Source organism: Amphiura filiformis, chromosome 9 (assembly GCF_039555335.1).
Source record: "Amphiura filiformis chromosome 9, Afil_fr2py, whole genome shotgun sequence".
Lineage (NCBI taxonomy): Eukaryota > Metazoa > Echinodermata > Ophiuroidea > Amphilepidida > Amphiuridae > Amphiura > Amphiura filiformis.
This window is the reverse complement of record NC_092636.1, coordinates 32,070,771-32,091,206: the sequence shown is the minus strand read 5'-3', so window position 1 is coordinate 32,091,206 and position 20,436 is coordinate 32,070,771. Positions and strand designations below refer to the sequence as shown.

The following is a 20,436-nucleotide window of genomic DNA, read 5'->3' as shown; positions in this document are numbered from 1 at the left end:
AATAAATGGAGAATGATCGCCAGAATTCTAATCTCTTAAGTGGAGATTATCCGATTACCTCTATTCAATGAGTCACCAAACTTGAATGACTAGCCACTTCAGCCAAGCTATTGATCTCCACGATGGTTATGAGACTCTACCATGGTTCATTGATCGTTACTCCCAAAATTTCCTCATAGGAATTGACCCTACATTGACCCGCACCGGAAGGCTTGTAAAAGAGACTGTATAATGACGTCAGCTAGTCAATTAGCTGTTCAAAGTCGCCAGTTTTGATAGCTTATAGTTTCAATGTATGATTGTGCGAAACCCGATGAAATTTGGATGTTCTGTTCTCAAGTTATGAAACTGTTTTCAACACTAGTTGTGCCGTAACTTGACAAATATACTTAGTTTTCATGTTCATATATTAAGCTTTTAAGGGGTCTGAGGGAGTTCAAATATAGTGCAAATGAAAGCAAAACGTTTTTTACCTTCCGATTGTGAAAAAAATTATGTTGGGCCAATTTGGGCCAATTGAGTTAAGAGCGAGTAAAATTTACCGGAAGTACTCGAATTCAGCTAAAATCTTTTCATCATCATTAAACTTCTCATTTTATAATAAATAATTATCAGTATTTAGGCCTAAATGATTATTAATATTATTAGGGGCCATCATTTTCTCTGGAGGGGGGGTTCCAAATAGGCCTATACCGGGGGGCCTAACTTTTTGGGAAGAAAAAAAGGGGGTCATAGCCTAATTTAATTTTTCAAGAATCATGACCAAAATGTAGGGGGTCACAATATGACCACAGATATAGGCCTACATATAGGGTATTTATTTTATTCAAAAAGACTGATTTCAATGCAATTTTTTGGCGAAAATGACATTTTGATATTAAATTTTCTGAAACATGAGCACTTTCCAATAAACATTATAAGTAACTGCATTTAGCACCCCATTGAAATAAATGACCAGTGAAACAGACTTAACAATGTAATCAGCTTAGCATAATCAATATCCCCTGAAATTGCCTATTCAACAATAATTGGTCATAACCAACGTAGTACAAAAGATGCTTGGCTAGATCATTATCCATTTATTTATATACCTCCATGGTTTCACAATTCCAGGAATGTGAGGCAGGAGTGCATTCCATGTACTGGCTGCAGATGGAATGAAGGACTGCTCATGACTAACAAGGTTAGATCTTGAAATTTGAATTGCAATGTCGTGAGATCTAACTGAGCGGCAAAGACGAGGGCCAGTCTGGAGCTGGTCAGGAAATAGTTGGCATAGTAACTTGGGAGCATTCCCATAGAACATCCGATGGAACATAGTAGCGGCACCAACTGCTCTACGGTGGGCCAAATGCTGAATTTGAAGAGAGGAAGGTTCTTCCCCAGCTGGGAGATCTATAATGGGGATGACACGCCTCTGGACTGCATCTAGCTTTGACAGTAGTAATGTAGGAGTTGCTCCATGCCATGCCATGCTAGCATACTCCATCAGACTGACTACAACAGGTAATTTGTACGCCTCAAAATACATCTATCAAACAATAGTTTTAGGCATCATTTCAAGCACTAGCTATCTTAGCACCAACCCGTCAGTGTTAACCAAATAGATAACTGCTGTTAATATTAGCCTTGATTACCCTTGAAATAAATAAAAATAGCAGTTTGAATCCAACAGAATGCCAAAATACATGTATGTGATGTAACTAACAATTTCATCTTTCTTTCCAAAAAGTTGACATGATTCCACTTGAGATCCTTGCATGACATTTAGGAAATCAATTCCCATACACATCATAGCTCTGAACATATAAACTGCTCAGTGTCAAAAGTGGGTAAATGCAATAGCTGCCCTGTGAACATTTGGCAATTTACACACAGAATCTTTTACTCATCTACACTTGGCAGCTATTGCACTTACCCACTTCTGGCACTGAGCAGTTGATTATGTGCTACATTACATGGGCTGTCCAGTGTCCACATAACAATGGGATCCAGATCAATCTGTAACACCAAATCCAGATCCAATTTACATACAAATCAGATATCTACATCACACTGCAACCCTTCTGTAATCTGTACCAATGTGATATGCCATCAACACACAGAATTGCACCAGATAGATTTTTGTTCAAATGCAAAGATGGAAAATGGTAAAGTGCCCAGCTGCCCGTGGAATCCAGGCCCATGTGTACCATATAGATAAAAAACTAACTCTCCCTTTTCAAGAGACATAAAGAGATTTGACCCAAAGTCCTGACTTAGAATTGCTCTGTACATAATGCTATGGTAAATCTGCCATTTTGGTTTGACACACAGTGTACTTCCGGCCTTTGCCAGCAAAAGCCTGAAATCAAACAGCAAAGATACAAAGGTTTGCATGCAGTGCACTTACCATGGCACAATGCAATACTCACAGAAATCAAAGTTTACTGGGCATATGCCTGGTAAAATAATCCACAGGTACACTATTTGCCGTCCATGAGGGACATATAAACATGGTGGAGTCACTTCTCTATAGTATTCAGCATATTCAATCAGCGGCGTCCGACTGTTCTTCCTGATTATTGCATAAAAATAACTAGGTCACCCATAGCTATATTATGTGGCTTGATCGGCGAATGAGGTGCCGAAGTGATGATGATGTGCATCACTTCCGTGTTTACGCTATAAACAGTGCCAAATCGGTAGATCACTGAAGAACCTTGCCGAAAACTATATATAGTCTGTAAACCTTCCTCGATCGAGTCAGTAATTTCGATATTGTTTTTTTATCTTATCTCTAAATGTAATGATGAGAAGTATATAAAAGTAAACATTTTCAGAAAGGAAATGAAGCAACAAATCCAACTATCAAAACAGATTCCTGCAAAAATTAATAGTTTTGAGAAGATCTCAAAATTAGATTTTACTTTACTGACTCGAGGAAGGTATATGAACTTTATAGACGAATCCGACAAGCCAAGTGATGGTCAGGATTAAGTCGGCCATAGCTGGGGACCATCTGCGCCAAACTAGCTTAGGTCGTTTGGATTGCGATCCAAGATACCCACTATTGCGAGCGCATCGGAGCGCGTAGCACTTGCGTCGTGTCACAGGAGTGGTAAACGCTGCACGCCTGTGATACTGCCGTCACGTAAAATGGATGGAAGGCCCTCAGCTATGGCCACCAGTGAGGTGTAGGAATGTGTCAAGTCGGATTCGTGTATAATCTCTTTGAAAAGCACCTCATCTCAAATCATATCAAAATAAATCCAATTTTGTTCTATACGTACATGATTAATGCTGTTGTGGTGACCATTTGAATGGGGGAATATGGCTCCCAAAGTTGCAATTCAAGCCATTGCAATTCTGCTTAAGAAATTTCAATGTCCTTTCATCCATAACATAAAGATCAACCTCAAATGTGATGCAGTAACCTGCTTAATCCGAGTAAAGCATCAATAGCCAGATCCAGAAGTCAAAGGTCAAATAGGTCAACCTCAAATGTGATGCAGTAACCTGCTTAATCCGAGTGAAGCATCAATAGCCAGATCCAGAAGTCAAAGGTCAAATAGGTCAACCTCTAATGTGATGCAGTAACCTGCTTAATCGGAGTTTAAGCATCCAGATCCATATAATCATTCATACAAATGATGACATGTTGTTGAGTACAACTTTAAAATATTTATCTTTTTCTCTCAATCAAATGGTTACCATGGCAACAATACTGGGACCATTGAAACAAATTGCATCAGAATATGTAACTCATTATACTATTTCATGTCGTCGCTGGGCAGGAAAAACCTCCTGTGTGTCAGTGACCCCTGAACATGTTTAAAGCAAAACCTCCTTTGTAACCTTTGGTCCGTTTTGTTTTAAACATGTTCAGGGCCACAATCACATAGGAGGTTTTCCTGCCCAACGACGATGCGAAAAAAAGATTAGATATAAATTGCGCTATTCCAGTTGAAATCCATACACCTCGCATAAAGGACATGACCTTAATCTCCCACACAGGGGTGTAGATTTCAAATGGATTCACCCATTTTGGCAATCCAATTTAAAATTCACACTACCTGTGTGGGAGATTAAGGTTGTGTCTTCCACAGGGTATGTATGAATGTCAACTGGAATGTGACCTTCAAAAAAAAGGAGAAGATACTTAATGTATGTTAATAAATTTGAATGTCTCATTATTTCATCCATTTATTTAGTTGTCGTTGGGCTTGACCCATCCATTTGTTGATATGTTGCTGGGCTTGATTCAAGCCCCAGTGAATATCTAAACAAAGAGCATTGGTTTTATCACTCTCACAGAAGAAGTAGACTCCTACGCAGACCGCAACCAGCACCACGGTGAACATCAGCAAGATGGACATGCAAGAAAAGCCTGAAAAAAAAAAGATATAAAGCATTTAGATGTGAGATATACATGTATCCTTTATTTTACATCTGAGAAGCCAACTCACTGCGTCATCATCCCTATATCTTCATGTCAAAATTGCTGTGATAGTACGGCGAATCCACTTGTTATTCAACAGCTACGCATGACGATTTTGTTCGAGATAGGCCGAGCGACTCAGGCTAAGCATATCACTTATACGATATGAGATACCGCAGCATATCTATTCATACATGTTTTTACGATCTGTGCATGCTTAGTACCCCATATGATGTTGCCATTACAAGAAAATTTGATTTATTGTCAGGTAAAACCCAGGTTTTGTTTTCAATTAACTCACTGGAATTTCATTTAACTAAGATACGATTATCGTTTTCTTACAACACACATATTTTACTGCATTTTCACCAAAATGTTTTTATATTGTACAATAATAATGTGATATATTCAACTGTTTGAGAATTATAATCATATGAAAAGAACAAGCTTAGCCCATTCAACTCCGATCCACGTGCCCAAGCACTGGCTATAGAATATTAAATTACAAGTCTATAATACAATGCACAACACTATACAACTTTCTTTATCTGCGTCAATAATAGAATATTGATTTAAATGGAATTGAATACATCTCTACATCTGAGTTTGTACTTCATCACTGAGCAATCTAGCCAATCAGATAGGACTGCTTTTCTTGCGTTCAGTGAAATACCAATTGCCCGTGGCTCACCAACGGAGTATTAAGACGTGATTCATTGCAGGGAATAATATTTGTTTACAGGTTGTTGACACTGTGCCACTTAAATGCAAGAATGATTTAGTAAAAATAAAGCCGTTATAACTGTTGGATACAACTGCCAATTATTATTACAAGATCTTGGGCTGACTCCTATGGACTTTTATTAACACAGTTTAAAACAGTCTCTTTGCGCAATGACATGTGATGCTATATTTGGTCCATATGTATAAAAAAGATAAGTCTAACCATACCTTTTTACATGTTTGCATTTTGTCAAATATGTTTCGATATATTTTAAAAAGTATTTAGGGGGGAACTTGTAAGTTGTGGGCCCACTATAACACTGTAAGCAGCAGAATCAGTACATGCACAACTGTAGTGAGTTATGTGATATCACCTGCATGAAAATAACAGTTTCGTTTTATTTCTTTCTTCCTTTCCTTACAGTACCAACTTCTGGATAAATATGTATGGGCACATTTTGAGCATTTTCCAATCAGTCATATCACTTGCTCATTTGTAAACTGAAGTCCAACCTCATTACTTTGCCTGTCCAAATCATTGTTACCAGTAAATGCCCACCCTTGCCAGTGTCTTAGCTAACCACCTGTCTGCCTGTCGACCAGGAGTTTGCTCTGGGACCGGCAAAATTAATCCCTTTAACAGATGCTATATTATAATTGTAAGTGTTGAGAAAGGCTATCACCTTTTTAGTAGACCAGATTTGCAAAACAAGGCCATAGCAACGCATATTTGAACATTTGAATCGTATGGGCTGTAGAAGTCTGGTAAATGTTTTAAAGGTCAAATTAGAACAGGTAATTTCATTAAAATGATGTTAAATTAAAACCTCAATTTGTAGTTAATACTCTGACCCTCGCATGTCTTACAGTACATCCCCATCCCCACCCACCTGTTTAGCACACACTTACCTGAAGATGATTTTACTGGCGTTTGTAATCCATTTGGTCTCACTTCTGTAATAAACAAGCAAATAATATATATATTTATATAGCTCCTTTCACATGCATCAAAGCACTTGATATCTATTCTGCTGTCGTAAGAATATGAAAGCTGTCATACAATGCCCAAGGCATGCTCATACCTTTAGGCGGTGCTCAATGGACAATATTCATACCCGGCCCCCCAACTCAACTCGAAATTGGCAACCATGAGTTACCAAATAGCGCGGAAAAGGGGTAATTTTTTTACCAGTAGCAAGGACCGCGAAATTGGCAAAATAGGGGGTATTTAATTTGGTCTGTCAGCGAAATTTGACAGTGAAATGAGCAAAATAGAGGGTATTTAATTTACACTGTCCGCGAAATGTGGATGAGGGGGTACTTGAGAAAATCCAGAAATTTTATGTCAACATTTAGTGTCATTGAAAAGGGGCGTTTGAAATTCTAGTCATTGAAAAGGGGTGTTTGAAATTCTAGTCATTGCAAACCACAAAAAAGGGGTTGTTTTTGGCCAAATTTTGTCCTCGATTTTGCATGAAAAAGGGGGGTAAATTTGATGAAAAATCATTGCAAAAGGGGTCTTTTGAAGATTTGGTAACTCTCATGGTTGTCAACTTTTGTATTGAGTTGGGGGGCCGGGATTCATAATAGCTTCCCATTTCACCCCTGGGCAGAGAGAGGCAAGTAATGTAAAGTGCCTTGCCCAAGAGCACAAAATGATGGTACTGCCGGGCTTGAACTCGCAATCCACTGATTCGGGAGCACGGTGGGATAGCGGTACGGACTCTGCCTTTCAATCAGTGGATTGCAAATTCGAGCCCCTAAGGTGCCATCATTTTGTGCTCTTGGGCAAGGCGCTTTACATTACTTGCCTCTCTCTACCCAGGGGTGAAATGGGGAGCTGTGGTACGGAAGATAAATGATGCCTTACCGGTTTCCTCATCTTCCTCCTCTTCCTCTTTATCATCTTCTGTTTGTTGCTGTAACCTCTTGGTAGCCTGTGCCGCCTGGTATTCTTTCCTACGCTTCTCCTTCTCTAACTGCTTCTGTCGTTTTCTCAGCTGCTTCTGTTTGGCCTCCTCCTCTTGTCTGGCAGCTTCTTGCACTGAATAACACAAACACACAATGTAGAATTCAGATTCAAAGACTGCCTTGTTGTGAGATTTATGTATATGTATATGTTCTATAATGCATGTATAATATGTGATAGATGAAACGGTAAACATTAGTTATTTGGTTTGCATAATGGATAACAAACTGTTATTTTTTCGTAATTTTTTTCCAAACTTTTTTTTCCAAATTAAATGTAAATGATATTAACACTTCAGAATAGGTCCAGTTGTTCTCCAAAGTAACCAAAAACTTTGAAAGAAATGTAAAAAAAGAAAAGAAATAGAGTCCCCCTCTCAAGTAAACGGGACAGTTGGCAAGTATACAGATATTTTGGGGCTCATGAAAATGTGTGTGTGCTATTAACATATACCATATATAACATACACACTGCAAAAAAATTGTGTTTTTTTTTGTTTTGTTTATTTATTACTCTTACATTTTTCTTCTTCCAGTTTCTGTTGTTGCAACCTCTGCTGTTCTACATGTATAACTCGCATGTGGTTGATGACCTAATAGAAAATAACATGAAAATATAAAGAAATGTTATACTTTCATTTGGTAAATAAAAGGGGAAAGTTTGCAACTTTGTCCAAAGTGTGCCAGCTTTGTTCCTTTAACCACAAACACACCCCATATCCACACACGATAGAACTGTTGGCTGTCACATTGTTTCTGCTGGAACACAACAAGTTTTTCACCCTTTAACAGGATCAGTGGCATAGCCAGGTTTTCGGAACTGGGGAGGGGGGATGCACACACTTGTTAATGTACCGACTGAAATACTTTTTGCTAATGGAAGTTGTTAATTGTTGACCCCAAAAATTTTCTAAAAAATAATAACTCAAGAACGGTACATGCTAGATAGGTAAAACTATACATTTTCTGAATCCTTATGACCAGAGGAATACATTAGCCATTTCTTGACAAAATTTGAAAGTTTGAAATTTGACCCCATGTAAAGTTCAATGACCTTTCCCCCACCCATGGGACAATATTTTGTTTTGGGAACAACAAAATTTGTGTACTAGGGATTTTAAGGATTACGAAAAAATAGGATAGAAAAATAAAGCATTTAGGTGCACGGCAAAGCCACCTGGTGGTTAGACTATGTGTACCATATAATCTACTCACCCTTATAGCACACAATTTGCATTGTTTATCATCTAAACAATCTCCCACTACCTTCTTCAATACTGGTTCCAACGGATTTTCTTTGAGGTCCAACCATTTCAAATTGTCGAGCCATGCAATGCTGACTGGTACGGTCTGTAACTGGTTGCCAAGGAGATCCAGATGCTGCAACCTTTCTAGTCTTCCAAAGTTGCTTGGCAGCTCGGTCAGATTGTTCTTGCTCAAATCTATCTTAACTAGATGGGTCAACGAAGAAAAACTATCCTGGAAATGCAAAAGGGCAAATAGGTGTTTGGTAATGCCTACTTTATGTGATCCAAACGGGACCAAACCTCACCACTCTAATAATAGTATATAATTGATTTACATACACACCAGTGTTCTAAATCGATAAGTAAAAAATTGTCAGGAAAATGCAGTAATTTACTGTCAAATTCGGTAAAATAAGACACCAAAGGTTTCCTTCAGAAAATTCTGTTTACTTGGAATACACATTTATACTTGATAAGATTGATGTATAGTTCTCAAACAAGTTTTTAAAACAAAGTCCATTTTACATCAAATTTTAAGGTCCATATCTAAAGTTAGACCTGGTCTAAGTGGAATTTAGTAAATAATAAAATTATCAGTACAATGTACATGTAAAATTGCAACATAAAATTCAATAAACACTCTACTATTAACTGAGAATAAGGAGGTTTGTTTTACTGTAGGCCTATACATTTACATACAATGTACATGTAGCTGTTAAATTGGTCAACAATCAATCAGAACACAAGATATTGTAACAAATGAAATTTAGAACATTAAGTTTGAATTTTGTAAAAAAATTGAGAATTTAAGTCTACAAACATTTATACCTATTTTTCATTACGTAAAATAAAATTTGATAAATTACCAGGTAATTACATGTACCAATGTAAAATACTGGTAATTTACCAATTTAAGGGGGTACTACACCCCTGGCCAATTTTGTGCCTATTTTTGCATTTTTCTCAAAAATTATAGCACATTGGTGACAGGTAAGATATGTATATTATAGGGGCAAATACTTCAACTACTGCACTGAAAATTCAGCAACTCAAGGCAAGTAGGTATTGATTTATTGATCAAATATTGGTTTTCCTCATTTTTGACTGTAACTCCACAACTGTTGTCTGTGCTGAAATAAAATTTCCAGTGCAGTAGTTGTAGTCCTTGCCCCTATAATATACATATCTTACTTGTCACAAATGCGCTATAATTTTTGAGAGAAATGCAAAAATAGGCACAAAATTGGGCAGGGATGTAGTACCCCCTTAAAACACTGATACACACATTTTGTATTAAGGGTGTCCCTTTTGGACTGACACACCTATATATCTTAACCTTCCCAGAATCCTTTGTACCAACATAAAGCATCACATCATTACATCAAATGACACTCCTATTACTTTGTACAGGTTCCCTTTGTTTTCATGTTGAAAATAGACTGGCTAAACATGGGTTGATAGTCAATAAAAAAAAACCTTTTGCAAGATCTGGATGTGCTATATTCATTTAGGTACATTTTGTCACTATCGACCCATGCTGCACTAGATAGCAAATCAATACAGAAAATGGAAGAAATGCATTGTGGGAAGTGTAAGATATCATCTCAGCACATTGTTTTTTGTTTCATTTAGGTTCTTTCATTCCCCCCTTTTTTTTTTATTGTTTTCTTTCCTGATTCTTTTTCAACCTTTTTTCCTTCATTACATGTATTTTCTTTCTTTCTTTCTTTTGGATGAATGCTTTGTAAAATGTGATGCGATCAAGCAAAATCAGTCGGAACTCGGAAATATTGATTTTGAGAAACAGCCAAACAAAGGAAACAAAGGACTGTTATATATCAAAAATGTGAAAAATATCAATTTTTATAATTTGTCATAAAATTTGTATTATATCGTGAATTTCAAAAATGAAAATTATTTGATATCAGAAAGACATTCTTCAGTATTCAGAATGCAATTTGACATGTCTAATGTGCTCTCATGTCCCACAAAAAATACTGTCGAAATGCTCAAAACGCTCATTCCAGATCCCTTAAGCATGTTGGTTCTTTTAATTTGTAAATTTGTGTTTGTAATATATTCTTGTATGCACTATGAAAGTCTATAATTTATATTAAGAAGAATCTGTAAATTTTATTTTATTTTTAAAATTTTTTTTAAAGGAAATCTGTACCATAAACTAATCAATGGCTATATAGTTGCAGTAATAATAAAAACGACAAACAGTAAAAGTCCCAAGCTTATATACGTCCCACTAAAGGAGAAATTCTTAATTCCTTCACGACAATCAGCGATCGTTTTGTAATCCATGGTGGCGGCCATATTGATACCCGATGAATTTTATTACGCTGTAACGGTACGCCGATTTTGAAACCAGCGAAATCCGTGCCACGAGCCTCGTCCTTCGTGAACTTTGGTGACACAAAGCAAATACTACCAAAGTTCAGATTCAACATTCGTTCAAAAGAAAACGCGACAATTTTTACCCATAAAACTACAGAAGAACATAAAAAATGTATTTTAAGTAATATTTATGATCAACAATGTCTTTTGAGAACGAAAAGTAAAAACAGCACTAAAAACCAAAATTCGCTGTGGGGTTGCGAATGCCATAGCAACCTACGCCGCCGGCGGGTCTGTGTGAAAGGTTACACTGACCGCTTGTGGCAGAAAGGAGCTATCATGGCGGCTTCCATGAATCGCAGAAACGAAGGATTAAAAGTGCTTTTTCTTTGTTAGGAATATTCCAAAATTCATATAGACCGTCTGGTATGTTTAATTTAGGGGTATATAACTATATTAGCCATTGATTAGTTTATGGTACAGATTTCCTTTAACATATTTTTTTTGGCCTAATTAGTCTTGTAACACCTATGCAACCCCAACATCCGATCCCTACTAGATTAGCAGGAATATCTATGAAATAACTTACTGGCAATGTTGTCAGTTGGTTACATGAAAGATCCAGAGAGGTAGCTTTGCATGAGAGCAGCCTGTAGATAGGAAGGAAAAAAGAAGATTCAAGATTGTAAAAGAAAATTGGTTAGTTTGAAACTATTTCTACTCAAACTTCTTCACAAATTTGATACACTAGATACTATTCAATTTTAAAAACAAAACAGCATAGTGCAGCTTTTCTATTAGCGTGTTTCTATTGAGTCCCCTGCATTTTACCGGTAAAACTGTTCGCCGTCAAATAGCGGCGAAAGGCGGATAACGGTCAGTTTCCATTGCACGTTGTTTACCGGTAAACACTCGATGAACAGCGTCAATTGACACACCTTAAAAGTTTGCCGGCGAAAGGTCGTGCACTGGGGTCAATCCCCTGGTCAATCGCAAAGTATTGTGGATTTTAATATTGTAGTATTTTCTTTAATTGTTTAGCTAAAAATGAGGTAGCAAACACGAGAAAAGAAGACTGAAGAATAAAGTTTTTTTATTAGCGTTTTCATTCGTTCTCGTACATCAAATTATGCCATTGGGAAATCCCCCTCGGTGATATCGACGTGAGTACTCAGTATTGTTTGCGCAAAAAAAAAATAGGTCTTAGAATTTAATCTTTCACAGTTTAATTTCAGTTAATATTCTTTTTAGCGAATAGTAATTTAACATCAACAACATAATATTAAATTCATGAAATCTTTCTAATTTTCTGAAGCACACACCGCCGCGGATCCGAGTTGATTTCTATTTATTTCGCATGCACAGCTGGATTCATCCGCTGATGTTGTTGTTGTTTTATTTCATGGCTCAAGTTTTACTAGGGTCATAAATCATAACTCATGTTAAATATTTAGCATGATATGTATAATGCAAGGATAATGCATTATGAATATTTCTTCCATTTACTTTATTTATAGCAAGTGAGTCAAATATTTGTATGTGATTAGGCCTAAGAATTTTGGCGAACGGAATGGTATAATCATGGTATAATACATAAACAAGCTAGCTCATTGATGATGTAGAGGTCAATTTCGCGACGCAACTTCTGTTTTCTTCCCTGTATGCGCATTCAATCGGAACGGAGTGAGTTTCTATTGACGTTTATCGGTAAGCGCCCCCGCTATTTTCCTTCCTCAAGAAGGAAAGCGTTACCGTAAAAACTCGCCTCTGTTTACCGGTAAATAGCGGGGAAGGTCAGTTTCTATTGAGCAGAATTAATCCCTTTACCGTCTTTTTACCGGTAAATGGTCCCAATAGAAACACGCCTAAAGTGGCACTGCTATCACAATCCCTCAAAAATTCCATATGCGATTCTCTCATCACAAAAATAAATCATATATTTAGGTCAAATGAAGTAAAGACAACATCATCATCATCAACTCATCATCATCTTCCAATACTGTGCAGAAACAGTCTCCGCTGGAGTATACTCACACATTCAGTTGTGGTGCATTCAAGCAAGTGCAGACAAGGACTGGTGCTGATCCAAAACTATGGGTGAATGTGCAGCTATGTAGGTTTCCTTGACAAATCTTTTCTTTTAAATTTCAATGTACATGTAAATATGTATTGTGTTTGGGCCCCGGTTTAGGCCAATTTGGCTGACTAGCAAATGTGTTAACTAAGGTTTGCCTTTCATACCTATTATTGGTGAGCAAAATCTTGGCTAGACTTCTCAAGCAACTGAAAGTTTGCATTATGTACAACACCATAATTTTTTTCGAAGACCCCCCTGGGTGGTTAGCACTTAATTTGTAAAGGATATCTGCAAACCATTAAACAATGGATGGTGATGTTGTTGTGTCTGATCAATCTGATATGATTCCAGTTGTAGTAACTACAAATTTGAACGTTTGAGGACTTGTTCTCAAGTTGTAGCACAAATGAACTACCGCATTCACGCTGTACGTCAGTTAGCACGCCAGGCATCACTAAGCATGCAAAGTGCATAGCATCGGAATTTTGGTGATCCCCGTTATCTTTTTTTAACCATGTGTGGCAGCATCGTGCTGCTCATTAAATATTCATGAACCCAACACGTCACATACATGTACACATGGTCTTATTCGGGCGGTCGGAGTGGTTGCAATTGATTCATGTGTTTTGGGACATTCAAGACGGCTGCTTGGCCCTGGCGAAAACAGAATGGAAATCTGTGGTTCCGTTCGGAAAATATTGCCGTTTGAAAATGGACTTTTTCTGGCGTCAAACGCACACAAATTTCGATGACTGAAGATACTCAAATTTCATTTATCTGTAATTTTGGTTATAATTTTTTGTTGGACATGGATGGCATATTATTTCTGACTTATTTCAAGTGGTCATGACGAATTTTATTTCGGAGCATCCAGTTTTTCAACGGAGACGAACAATATGCACGAGGTGTTTTTTACCAAATTTTACACCGATCCTACGTACACGATTTGTCAGTTTTGTGCATGTGATGTCATGCAGTCAGTGCATGGGGCAGTGCTAAGAAATTTGCATAATTTAGAGTTAGTACCCCATTAACAAGTTTGATTGTATATAGCAGGTTCCACAGGGTGTCTTCACTCTTTAGTCTTCGGTGTTAATTGTCACAAAATATTAAATTTGACAATAATTAACAACCTGTTTGACCTCTTCATATATTCATACATTGCTCACCTGTGTTTTCATATCATATTTTGTGGTGAAAAATGATTACAAATGTGTAATTTGCAAACATTTTTGGAGCAACGATTTCTTCGTACCGACGGTTAAGTGTGTATGTGAATGCATAAACACATGAAAAATTTGGGTCGGTCGGGCCCGTAGAATAGGGTTTTCTGTTTTCGTTGCCTTATTGCATAATCTGAATCATTATTAGTTCCTATAATTGAAACTCCCGGCTCTGTCCGGGAGTTCCAACAGGTGCTGTGTATGTGTTTGTCCTGTACAAATGAATGCCAACCCAAATTTCGGAAATTTCAGGAACAATTTTTTTTTTGTATTTTCTCAGATTGCAAATTATTTACAGATTTTGGTAATTTTTTGGGTCATTTTGGGTCATTTGGGTCATTGGGCCGACCGACCCTACTTGAAAGGTCAGTCCGCCCGTAGCGTAGAACTATATGTATATTCATCCCACGCCTATGGCAACATATGGACCAAAGATTTTGTGCACATAATTTTAAGCCTATATATCAAAATGTATATTTTGGACGATTGTGCAGCTATCGTTTCTACCCTATGACGTATGAAAGTTTCTTGTTATCAAAGTGTCAGCAAAAAACTGGTCATCTCTAGCATCTTTGATGAAGAAAAATGAGAATATTCACGCCGGGACAGGCCGAAAACCTTACCTCAATCGTAAAAAATCCACCCGATGCATGTAATAAACAAGCCATTATATTCATTGTTGTAGTGTCAGTGATTGTCTCCGTGTATTGTCCTTGCACCTGCAAGATGAGTTGGCAAGCTGAAAAATACTCGATCGCTGAAACACCAGCAGGAAATCACCTCCATGTGGTTGTTAAGAACTGAGCACACTGACTGGTCCAAGTAGGTTTTTTTAACCAATCAGGTTAGACGTACTTTGCTTTTCGTGGTCGGATCTACATTACCCATGAAGGCCGTCGCGTTCATTGATTGTCCTCACGATCGTGATAAATGGTTAATACAACCAATGAACCAATCACAAAACGGGTTATGGCGCCCGTCAGAAATTTTGCACATGCTGGCACATCCTTGTGCACTTTGCGGTGCCATGTTGCTTCGCTTTTCTGCAAAAACGAGCGAGTGGTATAAAGTCAGCGTCACAGCTGTGATTTATGAAGCATATCTGACGTTCTCTTGTGAAATTTGTAATTCTCAGCAACGGGATTCCATGAAATTGACAATATATGTCAGTTATTCTGCAGGATCGGTAATAATTAATATGTTTTATATTATGAATAGTGCAAGTTTATACCTGATCTCATGTACCAATACCTTGTGTATTGGTACATGATTCGGCGAGTATATATCAGCAATAGCGAATAAATGGTCGTTTTTTACTCTGTTCAAAACGTCACATGTACACCAAATATAGCCCCCGAAATGGTCTACTTTTAGCGTGCCTTAACTCCGAAACAGTTTAGTCAAAGTTAAAAATGCGATCCCCAACCCTTGTAGTAATTTCCGCTAGCTCCGTGTTGAAAAATGTCCGGTACTTGCCCGGTACAAACATATTTCTTCCGTAATCCAATGGTTCCAACGTGGGCATCACGATGATAGTCTCCTACACAACCAGATTGTGTCGGCCTGACGCTCGTCGATCCTAATCACTAAAGTGAGGACAGCATGAGCTCTTACCTGCGTAAAAGTCTGTTCGACAAAGGCCATTGTGAATAAGGATGATTGACAGCCCTGTATATGGTTCATTGGGCAGAGCCATTATGCCCATATTAGGCTGTTGTTGTGCACACACGTCACGCTATATTACGGCATGGCAGCAGACAGGTTGCGCTGTCCTCTGACCTTGAATGTTCGTCATGTAGACAGACCGTGACAATTTTTTATTAATGAAAGTGCATGTAGTTTTGAGGAATAACAAGGGATGTTTTGAGTTTTATTTCAACTGGTGGTGTACATGTAGGAAGGTGAGTGAATTCGTGAATGAGGCCGGGGAATGAGATTTTCTTGTTTCAACAATCCGATAGTAGGATACGAAATTAAACGTAGGCTAAAAATGTCTAATGACGCCATATTTACATGAAAACATCACCATCACCTGTCGTTCAATTTGTTACCGTACCTAAATTCCTTTCAGGATATTCTGATTTCACTTATTTATAATGTGTACGAACGTGCTCCATACAAACTCATAAGTATGAATGCAAGGTGTTATTGCTGACAATAGAAACATTGTTGCAACATCATTAAAAACAGGTATGTACTGCAGACGTTCTTTCACTGAAACGTGATACAGGCTAGTAAGGCAGTCTGGTGCAAGTTGAAGTTAGTGAGTTTGTGGTTTCGTGACGTAAGTTAGACTTTTAGATGTACAAAAGTGTTCTCAGCAGGAAGCTAAAAGTGATGGGCCGTCCTTGAAGTTGAAGTATTTCGACTGCATATCGGAGTTTGGCGAATAGCAGGACACATCACACATGAAGTAGGTATCCCAGGCAAACCTTAGTTAACACATTTGCTAGTCAGCCAAATTCGCCGAAAATGTCAATGCAAATTTAGATAGAAATTTAAAACAACTGGCCGAAGAAGGAAACCTAAATATGTTTTCTATACTTCACTTGACCCAAATATATGATTTTTATGGTGATAAGACAATCGCACATGGAATTTTAGAGGATTTTGATAGCAGTTCCATTAAAAAAGCTGCTATCATAAATGAGACTAGATCTAGAAACACCCCCGAAATGCTGTTTTGGGGAATTTTGCTAGCTGAATCTTTTTGATGAAAGTCAATCTTTGACAAGATGTAACTTTGCTACGGAAAGTGCTATGAAAAAAGGGTTTTCAGTTTTAGCTTTGTTTACTCAAGGGCTTTAATTTGATATATAAAATGATGCAGTTTGATGGCAAATTTGAATTCACCTAGTCCTAGCTAGCATACCTACAATACATATGAAGTGTGATGTGTCCAGACAGGATGAGGATATAGCGTAGCCGTAGATAGGTATAATACAAAAAAAATTGAACTTTTTTTTATTCTCATCAAAGTAATCTCATATTACAGAGCTAAATGAAAGAAAACTGATGAGGCATAAATGAATGTCATACGACATGTGGTTGCGGAGATATGCTAATTTGAATGTCTCAATTTTTCAGCCAATTTCCTGTACAAACTTTTTGTGCATGCACATATTAAAATGCTTATAGGCCTATACTGTGCATCCTGTACACAATTTTAAGAAACAAGCACTGTCTTGCTATTTACTGGTACTGAACTGTAAATGTAATCCTAGATTGATTGAATTTGTATTGATGTGAACATAAGGGCCTATCATTTTTTCTTTGGAAGGGGGTTCCCAAATATACAGGGGGGTTTTTGGAAAGAAAAATAGGGGGGGGGGTCATAAATTTTGATGACCAAAATGTAGGGAGTTGCAAGATGACACAGATAGTGTGTTTATCTTATTCAAAAAGACTGAATACAATGTTAGCCTCTTCAGGGGGTACATGTAAGGTGTATCAGTGGGTGGTGGGGGAGGGGGTCATAAAATTTTGTTGCCAAAATAGGGGGGTCGCAATTTTATTGATGCTGACTTTTTGTAAATTTGGGAGCCCCGCAGAAAATGATAGCCACCTAATATACAAATGAACATGTATGAGTAACATTTTGTTTTATTTCTGTTTTCTGATGCAGATTCCAGGTTTGACAGAGGATGGAAATCAGGGACTGTCTTTTGGAATTTGCAGGAGAGCATTAAATAGCTCTTCTAGAGCCTTCAAGAGCTGTTTAGAACAATTACAATAAAATGTAATGAGAGAATGGTCAACTAAGGAAAGCTAAAAATCACTCTCCTATATCCGATTTAAGGAGAGCAGTAGAGAGTGATTGCTCTTGCTCTCCTCAAAAGGCAGTCCCTGGGAAACCACAGTGAGGGCCAACAGCAAATTATGCAAAAATAAAGAAAAACTTATTCAAAAAGATGAAATTTGTGTTGAAGTGTCTTTTTTTTTTTTTGTCATTGAAAAACTCACGGTTTTGATACTACCCACCCAGTACACCTTTCACTGATACAAGGGGGGTAATTTGTTTGAGGGGCACCCTTTAAAATGTTTAATTATTATAAGCAGTAGCTGATGCATTCACCCCCTCCCCAGGAAAATGTTTTTGAGCAGGCACCCTTTGGAGCACTGGCTGGCGCATGCTCCCTATTCCGAAGATCATTGCGGAAACTCGAGGGCCAGTTCACTTGATCATCAGAATGGGGTTACTCCTGCTCAAGTATGAACCCCCCCACCCCTTCCCCACCTTAAGTTTTGTCTTTGAGCAGGCACCCTTTGGAGCACTGGCTGGCGCATGCTCCCTATTCCGAAGATCATTGCGGAAACTCGAGGGCCAGTTCACTTGATCATCAGAATGGGGTCACTCCTGCTCAAGTATGAACCCCCCCCGCCCTTTCCCCCAGCGTAAGTTTTGTCTTTAAGCAGGCACCCTTTGGAGCACTGGCTGGCGCATGCTCCCTATTCCAAAGATCATTGCGGAAACTCGAGGGCCAGTTCACTTGATCATCAGAATGGGGTCACTCCTGCTCAAGTTACCCCCCATGACGAAGCGTCATAGGAGTACGCCCCCCATCAATCAATTTGAACATTTAGAAAATCAAATAGGAAAATGGCCAAAAAACGGCATGTGTCCGCCCCCCCCGGCCATCATGCCCGATGTGCCCACAGTCATTCATGCATCTATCATAGCAAAAATCTGCTAGCGCTATGCATGATGGGATAGGAATAGGAAAGGTCCAAATTTGCTTCTTCCCCCGACTCAAAGTCGGCACAGAATGAGAATCTATCCCAGCATCCACAGCATGAGCCCATTCAATTAGTACCGTATACGCAAACCATGCCGGGTTAAACATGTTCACTCACTGGCAAAAGTCGCGAATTCAGTACTACACAAAGTCCCCAGTTCACTCACTTTTTTGCGCAAGGCATCCATCCAATCTCATCAAACCAAACATTTTTATGTACAAAATACTACCTTTATTCACCGCGTGCTCCATTTATCTTACCGCCCAACTCCGTTATTTAGATATTTGGAGAGTAATTTCCGAAAAAATTAGATCGAAATCGTCACTTTCAAACCCACTAGAAAGTCGCCAAAATTTGCGCGACCACGCATGCGAATCATCTGACCTCTTCCGGTTATGATCAAGTTCAACCTTTTGACTTGACCTTGTAAGCTTTGGAACTGCTTTTAACTCGATCTAATTCCCCCAAATTTTTTTTTTTTTTTCAAAAACATCGCCGTAAAATTTACTACCGGTAATGAATTTTCAAAATGGGAGGGCGAGGTGGCCTAGTGGTCTAAGGCGCTGGACCATTAGGGAGAGTTGAGCAAGGGGTCCGTGGTTCGAAACCCCATCCTGCCCGATCCTTGTTGCTCACTCTAAATAGTTCCAATAGGTCGGAAATATCATAATCATAAGCTCTTTCAGTCTAGTAGAATATAATTGTGATATTTCTCCTCGTTCCCATCCACCGTGTAGAATGTGCAGGTGTACACGGTGGGTGCCCGGCGCCTCGTGGTTGAATGGTCACGTAAAATGGCGGTTCCGTGTGTCAGACGAGTCAAACCTGAGCACGTAAAAAGTTGCAGGCCTTATCGAAAAGAGTAGGGGGATCATCCCCGGGCTTGTTACCTGCACCCTCCCTAGGTCCCAGGGCAGTAGTAGTTGTGAATACAGTGATTGTAGTAGATTAGTTGTGTTTATGTAATGTTGTGAAATGGTGATCTAGATATAGATGTTAAAAAAAAAAGTACACTGCTTACTCAGTGGTGCGCCTGAAAATAGGCGGGATTTCCGAAATACCATACCATACCATACCAATGGCGCCGGGTGCGCGATTTTCCTATGCTGAGAGAGGCTGAATATTGCGCATGCTCAGGTAAGGAATGCTCACATACCTACCGTAGAACAGGGACAGGTGACAGGCAGAATTTCTTTTTTTCGTCGCATAATTTATCATGTTTATCACTGTTTAGGCTAATGGAACCAATCGGAAACTAATAATCGAGTTCCATTGGCCTTATCGCTAAATCATGAAATGATATTTTTTTAATAATAAGCTTACCAATTCCTTCACAGGCACTTTTGTTAAGTTGCTCAAGCTCAAGTCGAGCTCATTACCCTCTAGTTTGTCCTTGAGTGATTCCTTTGACATGGTGCCTGGCTCAATTATACAAGTATTCAAGAGGATTTTCAGTCTTACTTCGGGATTTTCCCCTCTGTACCGTCCTCTTCTGTCAACGTGTACAATCAAAATAAGCACCTTCTTGTGGTTTTGCGGTCAGAGTTCAAAGTGCATCTGACTTGGAATGATCGATTCAAGAATAAATGGGGTTATTGTATATATAAATCTTTGTAATCAATCGTTATTTGCAATTATTGATACCCAAAAATATATTTTTACAGAATACTTATATGAATTAAATTAGGGTCTTGGTGT

The 20,436-nt window shown here is 38.3% G+C and overlaps 1 protein-coding gene across 1 annotated transcript; it reads right to left on the bottom strand.

The window, feature by feature from the left end:
• Positions 1-1,103: 1,103 nt before the first annotated feature.
• On the bottom strand, positions 1,104-20,286 carry LOC140160881 (uncharacterized). Its single transcript, XM_072184214.1, has 8 exons — positions 20,062-20,286; positions 18,968-18,983; positions 11,291-11,334; positions 8,327-8,590; positions 7,632-7,704; positions 7,014-7,187; positions 6,053-6,097; positions 1,104-4,369 (listed from the first exon to the last, which is right to left on the bottom strand). Exons 1-8 carry the CDS (start codon positions 20,149-20,151, stop codon positions 4,173-4,175), a joined length of 903 nt encoding a protein of 300 aa, XP_072040315.1. The 5' UTR covers positions 20,152-20,286; the 3' UTR covers positions 1,104-4,172.
• Positions 20,287-20,436: the final 150 nt, after the last annotated feature.